At 38.6% G+C, this 12,243-nt stretch overlaps 1 protein-coding gene across 1 annotated transcript; it reads right to left on the bottom strand.

The window, feature by feature from the left end:
* Window positions 1–2,674: 2,674 nt before the first annotated feature.
* Window positions 2,675–6,574, bottom strand: LOC149378650 (uncharacterized). Its single transcript, XM_089603174.1, has 4 exons — window positions 5,868–6,574; window positions 5,695–5,752; window positions 5,103–5,322; window positions 2,675–3,813 (listed from the first exon to the last, which is right to left on the bottom strand). Exons 1-4 carry the CDS (start codon window positions 6,478–6,480, stop codon window positions 3,526–3,528), a joined length of 1,179 nt encoding a protein of 392 aa, XP_089459300.1. The 5' UTR covers window positions 6,481–6,574; the 3' UTR covers window positions 2,675–3,525.
* Window positions 6,575–12,243: the final 5,669 nt, after the last annotated feature.

Raw genomic sequence — 12,243 nt, forward strand, 5'->3', positions numbered from 1 at the left:
TGATCGTCCGAAGATCGATCCTATTGTTGTGGAAAAACCCAATAGTACTGTTCGTGCTAGTTGCTCATTGAATCCAACCACCCCGGCGACACCGACTTCGGATGAAAGCGTCGAGTGTCTTCTTTTCATAGATGATGTTGTGAAAGGAGGCATGATTCATGTTGCAAATGGGCGAGCATACTTAAATGGGCGCGTAGTTCACTCTTTACCTTTGGAGGAAGTGAATGTACGTGTGACCGTTTTGGGGGTTTTGATTAAAAAAGAAAAATTGCCAATTCCCAGCGAAGAAGCTCAAACCATTGAAGATGCCATAGGAGGATTTGTCTCGTGGCCGAAGAGATTGATCGAAATGGACACGGGAATAGAGAGTCGCGGTCCGGTTGTCAAACAACTCTCAAAGCTCGATTTTGAGAGTGAACCTAGCATCGATGATGCTAAGAAGATTCCGTACAAGATGATTAATCCAAAGTTTCGATTGCTCGCTCAACATGCCAACAAAGTAATGTTACCGGAAGGGGATTTGATTATGGTCAATGTTAGTCCAAGTCTCGCGGCTATCCCGATTCCGGTGTCATTTGAAGATGTTTCCGACTTTTTGCAATACTTGGAAATTGGCGCGGGGAGCATAACGGTCTATATGGAGTAAGTGTTTTCTTTATATGTGTTTTTAATATAAATATTCAATATTTAGTGTTTTGATCAATCAAATACTTGTTTGTCATAGCTATCTACGCTCGAGGCTAGAAAAGGCGAAGAAGAGTCGAGACTATTGTTTTATAAATCCGGGCTTAAGTTCGTACATCGAAAACAACGATGAGGACGCTTATTTGTCAAAACGAGTCAAGGACGTTGGAAACATAGTACGAAAATGCAAATTTGGTGAACTAGTTTTGATGCCGTACAATAAAGGTGCACATTGGATGCTCGTTGTCCTCGACCATTGGAGAGATAGTGCCATGTTCTTCGACCCGTTAAGAAATAAAATTCCAATCGATTTAACTCGATTGATAAAAAGGTAATATTTTGATTTTTTAAACTATTTTTTATTATAAATCATTGTAGAGGTTTTTTCTCTTATGATTTCCGTGTTATAGGGTTTTTGTGGATTTCAAGCTCGAGCACCAAAACGCCCATAATAACGGACAGTCAACGTACATCAAGGCTTGGAACGCTCCGAGACGAACCGGAAACACGGAATGCGGGTATTTTGTTATTTCGTATATGCGCGATATAGTCGTAGGAGGTGTAGGAAAATTAGAAAGTAAGAAAAACTATACAAAAGAGGATTTAGAGAGAGTTAGGGAAGAATGGGTAACTTATGTACAAACATTTATTCATTGTGATGATTAGTTAGTTTTTGTATTCAATTTTGGATGTAAATATTTCTTTTGAATGTTTTGAAGATGTAGATATTATTTTTTGGATTGAAGGTTATTTTATCAGGTGCCATATTTTTTACACCGGGTTTCGCCGCAGCGACTTAGACATTTCGCCGCGGCGAAAAATAAGAGTCGCCGCGGCAAAAAAGATACCGAGAGCACATTATTCATACATCAAAACCTCGCCGCATCGATATTTTGGTTTCGCCACGACGATATACACCACGCCGCGGCTAAGCTACAACGTCGCCGCGGCGTGTTTTTTAAAAAATAATCAGAAAGCTTCTACAACGGATTTTTATCCGTTGTAGAATCCCCTCGCCGCGGCGCAAAACCTACGTCGCCGCGGCGAGAATCTCGCCGCGGCTAAGTATAATTCCCGACGCAGCGACATGATTCTACAACGGTTTGACAATCCGTTGTAGAATGTTGTCGCCGCGGCGCAGAACGTACTTCGCCGCGACAAACAACTCGCCGCGGCGAAGTATAATGTCCGCCGCGGCGAAATGATTCTAGAACGGATTGAAGATCCGTTGTAGAATATCTCGCCGCGGCGAGAAATATACTTCGCCGCGGCGAGATGTTTGAAAATATTTAAAAATTACACAATGGATTCAAACCGTTGTAGAAGCTTCTACAACGCTTAAATATCCGTTGTAGAATATTAGTTTCTACAAGGGATAATTAAGCGTTGTAGAAAGCTGTTGGATTCTACAACGGATTTTTAAGCGTTGTAGAAGCTTCTACAACGCAGGATTCTACAACGCTTGAGAAGCGTTGTAGAATTATTCTACAACTTTTTTTAAGCGTTGTAGAATCTTAGTTTTGTAGTAGTGATTAGGCTTGCGTTGTAGAAACACCCAGTTTCTAAAACGCTTATCCATATGCGTTGTAGAAACACATAGTTTCTACAACGTTTATCCATAAGCGTTGTAGAAACACCAAGTTTCTACAACGCTTGTCATAAGCGTTGTAAAATCTCTAGTTTCTACAACATTTATTTTAAGCGTTGTAGAAAGTGGATTGTATAATCCAACATTTGTAGTAGTGAAAAAACTATTTTTAAGTATTTGAAAACTTGTCCCATATCAAGAATTAGATTCTTCTGTATCATATTTGTGTTGAATGGAAAATGGTGGTGGGATTGGGTCAGTGTCTTATGGTGTATGTGGGCACATGGGCATGGCAAAGGACAGAGAGATGAAGATACTTATCTGATCTGTTTAAACATTGGAGGAAATAAATACATATATATCCAGAAAACCACATGGCAAATTATGATAAAGAGCATAAAAATATCACCACCCTTAAAAGGCGAAAAGAAATATATTCAATTGGAGAATTTTAAAAGATGACTAGTACAACAAATACAAAATATGAAGATCATCACAAACCAAAAAGAAAAAATAGGTGGTGGTCCTCCTGAAGTTTCACTCTCTCACTCAGTATGACACAGGCTGTTAAAGAGAAACCCAAATAATAATACAAAGTATAATATTTGGTAATATGAAAAAGAAAAAGAAAAAGAACAAGAACAATAAAAAGAAAAAAACAAACGCAAACTGACACATCTCAAAGCACATGCAATTGCTTCCCCAAATTTGCATTATCACATGCGCTCTGTCCCCCACACTTTGTTTGGGTCTCTATGCCAGCTTTCTCTGCACTCTACCACACCATACTAAATCTCTTTTTATCCATTATTTTTTTTAAAAATTATCATGATGTATCTTGATCACTCTAGTAATTACAAACAAATTATAATTAATTAGCACTCCCTCAAACCTACCTCTCAAAATCATTAAGCCAAATAAAAACTTAAACTAAACCAAACCAAAAGAAGAAAAAGCAACCCATAAATCAGCTATAACCATATAGTTAGCCAAACTATATATTGATATTTTTGCGGGTGGGTTATATCTTTGATTAATGGGAAATCGACAATAATAATATCAATTATTTGTCACTTATCAAAACTCAATCGAAATTAAAATATTGACAAATATAATATCAAATATGTCAATGTGTCACATAATCAACCAGTTCATGACCGATTTGATATTAAATATGTCAATATTTGAGTTTTGATTGATTTTTGATAATTATCAAACAAATGATATTAAACCTGTCAAATGATATTAGCATCTCATAGGGCGGTGTTGTACTTTGGCTTGAGCTCAGACAAGGCCCGGCATTGGAGATGGCGGTGACAGGTGGTCAAGTGGTCGTTGGTGAGCCCAACTGCTTGCATGAATGAGTGGACCACAGTGGGGCCCACAAACCTGAAGCCCCTTCGGACCATGTCTTTGCTTATGCTCTCCGACTTTGATGTCTTCACTGGGATTCTCTGCCCTGACTTGTATTGAGTGGAGATTGGCTTGTTGTTCACAAATCCCCATATGTATTTCTCAAACGAACCGAACTCCTTCTTTATCTATTACATATTAATACGAAAAAAGAAAGGAAAAAAAAAAAGACGTGAGTTTAATTAAGACATCAAATAGTAGTTGTGCATAGCAGATAGTATGGCCTGAGTAAGTTATCAACAAATTATAGACTTAGACGTGACTAACTAATCTTGTTGTTGCTTTAATAAACCATAGCCATATATTATAAACTTAGTCTTCTTCTTCTTCTTTTTTTTGAAGTGGTATAATCTCACATTGATTATGTCAGTTGAACTTCTCAACTCAGTACCAATTGGTTTTAATATGAAATTCAACATGATATCAGAGCATTGTCCATTCACACAATTTGAATTTGGTTTGTCCCACGCGAAGCATGAGGGAGATTGTTACTCGGTCGGATCACGCTACGCGTGAAGGGGAGTTTTGAAGTGGGATAGTCCCACATTGGTTGTGTGTGTGAATAGACATGTGTTTATATATCAGTTGAACCTCTCAACTTAGTACTAATTAGTTTTAATATGAAATTCAACATGGTATCAGAGCACTGTCCATTCACACAATTTGAATTTCACCCGCGTCCATGCGAATCGTGAAGGGGATTGTTACTCCGTTTGGTCACGCTATGCATGAGTGGAGTTTTGAAATGGGTTAATCTCACATTGATTATGTCTATAAATAAACATGTGTTTATGTATCAGTTGAACCTCATTTAGTACCAATTGGTTATAAAATGGAATTCAACGGGCTCCTCCAACGTGAAATAACACTATCAATTATATTAAGGTTGTCTATGGTATGTCTCTCTAGTTTTATAGACTTGATTGATTAAGTGAAAATCAAACAATAGGGCTCATTTAATGTATAATAAATTGATAGGTTGTCTTAGAAGTAGGGTAAAAATTATAATAACAAAACCAAATTCACATCGCGTAGTTGTGATAACATATAAAGAGGAATGTTATTGTTTCTGGTTAAAGTCCAACTGCAGTATTGGCTTTTTACATATAAAATATAATATTAACATGGTAACAGGCAAGATGGAGCCATGCATGTATTGAAATCAGAACAGGTTGGAATATCACATGCAAACAAAACTTTTTCCACACTTAAAAAATTGAATAGAGAAAGAAAGGAATAGTTGTGGATATATGTAGTTGTGGTTATTTCAATGCTTTCTTAACGCATAAACTATTAATAACAAACCATAATAAAGTCCATGAAACGTAATCAAGGAAGTAACAAAAAAGATTTGAGTGTTGGATTAATATTTTTATTTAAATTGTTGATGAGAGTATTATACAATAGTATATATTACCTCGAGGATTCGGTTAGAGTTGTCGATGACTCCACGGACACGGCTGATCTCAATGGCGTATTGGGAGCTGATTGAGACCATGTGCTTGTCAGTGAAAGTGGACACAGGCTCAGCCTCAAACCAATGAAAGGCCTCTCTGAACTCTTCACGTTTCTTCAAGATTGAAGTCCAATCTGACCCAACTTGAGCCCCGCTTAGAACAAGCAGTTCAAACAACATTCTGTATTTGGCACATAAAGAAAAAGTATTCAAGTGTTTATAATAATCATTGCATGTGTAGCGAATAATTCAGAAATAAATTTTAGGGTAATTTAGCAAAATAGCTAACTTAAAAGTTGAGAATTGCTAAATAATCAAGGTTTGGTAAATATTAGATAAATAACCAATTTTATATATTTAAAAACATAAATATTGAGTAAATAACCACTGTCATATTAAGTCACATTATCATTTATGACTATTTACCTAATATTTATCAATCATTGACTATTTAGTAATATCAAACGTTTAAGTTTGTTGTTTTTTTAATTTTTTTGTAAATTTTAGGCATTTATGTCTGTATATGAGAGAGAGAGAAAGAGAGAGCTATTACTTGTCATCATGGACTGGAACCCCCCATTCTTGGTCATGATAAGCAACATAAATCGGATCTACAAAAAAAAAAAGACGAAAAATTTAAGTATTAGAGGAAGAAATTCAAAAGATAATGCATATTAATTACCGTACAATAAAAACATGTTACTATAGTAATATTAAAATTCGAACCTGAATTGGGTGTGATGAAACTGCAGCGTTTCTCTTCCATAGTCTTCGTAGTAACATTATTATAATGAATATCTAGGGCGTTATCAACAGAGTCAATCATCAAGGGCACAACCCTGTCAAACTTTGCGGACTTAGATCTTCCGTAATGGGCGATCTTCATCTTCCTCTGCGCGTGCTGTAACGCAATCTGCTCCCTCCTCACAGCGGCGATGCTCCCCGGCGACGACGATGAGTAACTCAAACAAGCCTCCATATCATTGTTAGAAACATTTCCATACAGCTGATAATTACTGTTATTATCAAAGTCGGTACCAGTTATAGCGCCCTTGAAGCTCTTGGACTTTTTCCGGTCCAAAGTGACCGAGCTAGGGTTTCTGGTGGGCATAGTTATTCTAGGGCTAGTGGCGCTGTTATTATTATTATTATTATTAGTATTAGAGGAAGGTATTGGTGTTTGGGGTGGCAATACAGTAATTTTCTTGACAGAGTTGCGGCGTTCGAGGGACGGGACACGGTTGCATGTTGGCTGCAAGACCGGGCGGCCATTGATCTTCGACATCGGCGGATGAGACATTGACACGCCGATCGTCACTTTGGCCTCCGATGTGCACATTGTTTTTGTAATGTTTTTGTGTGTCTGTTTCTCTATGTGTTGGTTTAAGAGAATTGTAGGTGTTTGGGAGGAGGGAAAATGGAAGGGAGTTTTGGGCTGCTTTTTATAAAGAGGAGAAAGAAAAGTGGGGACGAGAGTGAGACGTGATCACATATGGTGTGGGTTCTACTTTTATTTTTTATTTTTTAATGCAATACAAGAAATTTGATATTTGAATTGTAAATGAACTTACTTCTATTGTTTACGGTTCTAATACTAATCAAGGAGGGATAGAGGGGGTGAACAATGGCACACGATTTCGAATCCAGATCCTCCTTTTGGTGTTTTTTTGGTTTCTTTAATTAAAATAAGTTAATTTAATCGTTTTAGTTTATTTTTAAATAAATATAAAATAATAATTAAATAAAATGATAAAATGATTTATTAGGCAAAAAAAGAGACTGAGAATTCTGGTTCCACGTTTTCATACTTGGCAATTTGCAATTGTTTCCAACTAATTTAATTCTATATATTAACATATTGTTGGTTAGTTGTAGTACTGTATATACTATTATTGTGTACTTATGAATTATTTTCATTGGGGAGAGAATCAATGAGCAATTGAAATGGGGATATTCTCGTGGGTATGTAGGTTCGAATTCGCATTTTTAATTTGTAATTAAAAATTTAACTATGAGTCTACATAAAATTTAACTAAATATAAAAAGTAATTATTTTGTCCGAGTACTTGCAATTATGGATTTATATACTAACACTATTACAAATGTTGGATTATACAACCCACTTTCTACAACGCTTATGACAAGCGTTGTAGAAACTAGTGATTCTACAACGCTTATGGATAAGCGTTGTAGAAACTTGGTGTTTCTACAACGCATATGGTAAAGCGTTGTAGAAACTTGGAGATTCTACAACGCATATAGTTAAGCGTTGTAGAAACCTGGTGTTTCAGATTTCCCACAACGCTTTAAAAATCCGTTGTAGAATCCACGCCGCGGCGTCATGTGTTTTATGCCGCGGCGAGAACTTACTACAACGCACAGTGAAAGCGTTGTAGAAAAATGTAATCCGCCGCGGCGAAATTCATACCTCGCCGCGGCGGGTGGTTTCTACAACACTAAACAAAAGCGTTGTAGAAACTCGTAGCCGCGGCGAGGTATATATCTCGCCACGGCGAGATATATATTCGCCGCGGCTAGAAATATTCTCCACCGCGGCGAGGTGGATACCGTGACCAAGCAGTTTTTTAAGAAACTGTCTCGCCGCGGCGAGTGAGGAATCTCGCCGCGGCGAGATGTTCCTACAACGGTTATAATATCCGTTATAGGAACATCTCGCCCCTGCCCCGCCTCCACCTCGCCCAGCCCCGCCTCCACCTCGCCCCCTGCCCCGCCTCGACATCGCCTAGCCCGGCCTCCACCTCGCCCAGCCCCGCCTCCACCTCGCCCCTGTTGTCAATGGTGCCCACAAGAAGAGTAGTAGTGTCTATTTATGTACATTTGATGTCATAAAGTCTCATGAAGACTCTTGCTTGTAATTGCCTATCTATTCATTAATAAAGTTGAAACGTTCATTCATTCTTTCTTTGTTTGAAGCTTTATGATAAAACCTTAGTCTTTTAGTCCATAAACAAACTTAACAACTTACGAAGAGACAAATGTAGATTTGCATGAACAAACTCTTCGTAGTTTGCTTAAAACGATATATTCGCAATCTTAGGGTCAAAGGACTATTGACCTCAGTACGATTGTTAGAAGAATCTATGATGTCTGGTTATGAGGCATTGAGAGTTGGGGACTCTATAGTTCTTCTAGGTATCTTCCGAAGGTACTGAATTGACCAGTGCACTTCTAGAGACAATATAAGAACAAACCATTCAACCTCTTATGTCTCGAAGTCACTATGTATGAATTGCATCATGCTTACCTTAATCCTGAAATGAGACATGCCATTTCACACCTTAGTATTCTCATTTGAGAAAGTCAAAGTTTGGACTCACTATGTGATTCCGAACAAGGCCTATTGGTGAAGTACTAAGTTGTGAGTCTGTCATGAGTAACTTTGTGAAGTTCCCATAGATATGGAATTCATGTACGAGATTGCTGAAATGCAATGTATGTCACCTCATGCTTTGTTCCTTGGAGTGTGAATAAATGAACTGGCCAGTGTCCAAATTGAGTCCTTGTTGTTGGCCCGTCTAGGGCCAACGGGAACAAAGGCATCTCTTCGACCCACGTGGCTAGTACGAGGTCTTGGGCGGCGAAACCCTGACTCAACCAGGGGCCGGCCCAAACCAATGGCCAAGTCAAACACCCTGCCCAGCCATGGGCCGAGTCAATGGCTCACTCGGCCATTGGCTGGGTCAAATGGCTCACTCGGCCGTAGGACAGTTCACTCGGCCAATGGCCGAGTGAACCCTTCAGCCACCAAGGCAGTTCACTCGGCCAATGGCCGAGTGAACCTTCCAGCAGTTCACTCGGCCAATGGCCGAGTGAACCCTCCAGCCGCCAAGACAGTTCACTCGGCCATTGGCCGAGTGAACCTTCCAGCAGTTCACTCGGCCAATGGCCGAGTGAACCTTCCAGCTGCCCCTGCAGTTCACTCGGCCATTGGCCGAGTGAACCTTCCAGCAGTTCACTCGGCCAATGGCCGAGTGAATCTTCCAGCTGCCCCTGCAGTTCACTCGGCCATTGACCGAGTGAACCTTCCAGCAGTTCACTCGGCCAATGGCCGAGTGAACCTCAGCCGGCCCAAACTTTTCACTCGGCCAATGGCCGAGTGAACCTCACCACCATGTTCACTCGGCCATTGGCCGACCCAGCCACTCAATGGCCGAACCAACCAAGTTCACTCGGCCAAGGGGGCTCCCAACCACGCCTTGGCTGCCTATAAATACAAGGGTCCTCCCCTTGACCCAGGTAATCCATTCTTGAGTACTCAAACGCTGCCGAACTCGTACCTCGCTCGTTTCTCTCAAGCTTTGGCCTCTAAACACCCCTAAAACCTCTATACTCCACCTCAATCACACTAATGTTGAGCGTCGGAGAGGTAAACAGGGGCACCCCCCCTGTTTCCCCTTTGTAGTTCACGTGTTCTCTACTCCTTTTCAGGTACTCTGACGAACTCAAGGGACATCCACAGCTAAGGGACGACTTGGGATACCAAGTCCGACACGCTCGAGTCAAGACGAGACCACTTGGTCCGGCCTTGGGTCTAACCGTCTTTGGCTCCTAAATAGTTGTCCGAAAAACAGCGACAACAGTCCTGACTCTTTTGGATGAAACAATGTGACCTGTTAGCTCCTCGTCAATACATTCTTTCTAACTTATTCACAAGCGACAAAGGAGTTGAGGAAATAACAGCTAGAAGGGTAAAATGGTAATTTAGTAAATCCCGACTAGCTGATGACATTCATGAAGGGTAAACATAGATAATATTCAGTGGATCCGCTCATTACAATTAGGTGAATTCTTGAGTAGAAAATAAATTCATTTGAACCGAGAGATTTTCAGTGTCAGCTCTTTAGTGGAGTCAGTTGGCATTAAGCTAAACTTGGAAAAGGTTTGTGAACTTTTGAGTCCAAGTGTTTAGCTAAAGCTTTGTTCATTTGGGTCTATGAGGTCACTGTCACGAATCACATCGATAGGAATAGTTAAACTGGAAGCTAAGTCAAAACAAGAACGAAAATAGTCAAAAGGGTATTTTTGTCTTTTGAGACAAAGGATGAAATGAATGTCAATAAATTTTTTGACAAGTTCATTTGATGACTTAATGTCACTCAGCCATGACTTGATCATTGGGCCTTGTGAATTAATTTCATTTCATAAGAATTTTATTGAAAATTCTAAATGGGCCTTTTCTTATGTTGTCATGAACAAGTGAAGAAAATTCTAGAAGCCTTTTCTAGAAGATTATGGGCGCCTACCCTATAGAGAAATATGAGAGTTTATTTTGTGCATAAATGTATTTAGATACTTGCCAAAAGAAAAAGAGGAAACAAATTTCCTACACATGCATGGGAAATTTCGGCCAAGTGAGAAAAGGGCAAGCCAAGGAACAAAAAAGGAAACAAATCCAAGCCTCTAGGAGGCAGCCTTGGGCGCCCAAGATGGAATGGAAAATACAAGATTTTTGCTCATGAATATGTGATATTCTATAGAAGAGGAAACTACCTTATTGAAGGTAAAACCTCTCCTATAAATAGGAGCCCCATTCCTCACAATTCATTCATCCAAGTTTAAGAGATTTGAGAGACTCTCTCTCTAGAACTTTGGCCGAAAATCCTCTCTCTCTCTCTCTCTAGTTTATTTTCGATTTTTTCTTGTCTTGGCACCTAGGTCCTCATTCGACCTAGTGTTTAGCTCTGCGACTTCGAGACTCGTTCTTAAGTCGTGGTGTTTAAAAGTGCCCACTCACTGATTCCTTCTTTTCGAGTGATTTAGTGATAGAAACTTTCGTGGTTGCTCGAGGTGCCGAGGAAAGAAAGAGAGACGTGCTACGAGGGGAGACGAGCGTTGCAAACTTTCCAAAAGCTTCTTCAAAGTTCAAGCTTCAAGAAAGGTTAGTAAACTCTTTAGCTCATATTGGTTTTTAATTACATGTACTTGCTTCTTTGTCTAGGTTAGTAAAAACTGTTTTTACTTGAAAAGAAATTTTTAAAATTCCGCCGCTTCCCGAAGCGTTTAATCTTTTTATTAAACCCTAGATCAATTCCAACAAATGGTATCAGAGCTATGGTCAAAGAGATGCATGTACATGTTTTTAAAATTATGAGCTTGAATATCGTTTTCGAAAGTTTACTAATTTTGTGACAAGTTAGAATTGTAATCTTAGAATTTTTTTTAATTTAATGCTCTTGTCTTTAAATTAAAAAGCATGTTGATTTTCTATGAGTTTGGGATGTTTTTAAAACACATTAGAATCAGTTCTAAAAGTTTTTAATTTTTTATATTGAAAAACGTGTTTTAAAGGTTTGAGAAATTTCGGTAATTTTTGTGACTAGTTACTTTGTCTTTCTAGTTTCTTTTATTTACCGTATTCGTTTTATGCTTGTTGTTATTTCTTTTATTCTATGTTATTACCCTGATAATAAAACACAAATAAAAGCTTTAAACAACATCTTAAAACGTTCCGTTACACTTGATTCTTTTTCGCACCTAAAAAGGACCAAGCTTTAATTTATTTCTTTTTCTTCGAGCTGGAGTAAACCCGCATTAAAAGTGGCGTAACTCTCTGTCCTCTGTCCAATGCCACCGGTTTCGGCTCAAAAGGACATCGGAGCCGCCAGATATGGCGATTTTACTCCGAGGTGCGCGGCTGTCTGAAACTCCAGTTTTTTTAGAAATCCGGATTTTCAAACCCCACTACCATGAGTTATATAACTCTAATGAGAAAATTTTCTTGAGAAAAAATGTTTTTCATATGATTATAAACATGATGTGTAAGATTAAAATGTTTTGATTTTTGAAAGTTTAATTGAAATTGTTTTTTTACAAAACTAGTTTGAATTTTGAAAAACCGTTTTCACTTTCAAACTTGAAAAATATTTTGTCATCCAAATCAAATAAATTTTCAAAATGTTTTCAAAACTATATCTATATCACATATGTTCAAAATCTATATGCTCTTGAAAATTTGAGTGGGAGGTCTCCTTGTAGACAAGCCGAAAAATAAAAAGATGTGTAATCTCAAACTTTCAAGTGTTCGAGTGAGTTGAAGTTCACACTTCCCTCACGCACTTTCTCGAAATAGAAAATAGGAAAA

This window comes from Urtica dioica, chromosome 12 (genome assembly GCF_054948205.1).
Source record: "Urtica dioica subsp. dioica isolate 48M chromosome 12, U.dioica_male_clone48M_v1_H2, whole genome shotgun sequence".
In the NCBI taxonomy this organism is placed as follows: Eukaryota; Viridiplantae; Streptophyta; class Magnoliopsida; order Rosales; family Urticaceae; genus Urtica; species Urtica dioica.

Excerpts from the sequence above, each read along its gene's own strand:
- LOC149378650 (XM_089603174.1), bottom strand. The coding sequence starts at position 6,480 with ATGTGCACATCGGAGGCCAAAGTGACGATCGGCGTGTCAATGTCTCAT. Across the intron at positions 5,753-5,867 it reads TTTCATCACACCCAATTCAG|ATCCGATTTATGTTGCTTAT; the intron begins GTTCGAATTTTA and ends TTTTTTTTGTAG. Across the intron at positions 5,323-5,694 it reads GTTCCAGTCCATGATGACAA|AATGTTGTTTGAACTGCTTG; the intron begins GTAATAGCTCTC and ends TGCCAAATACAG.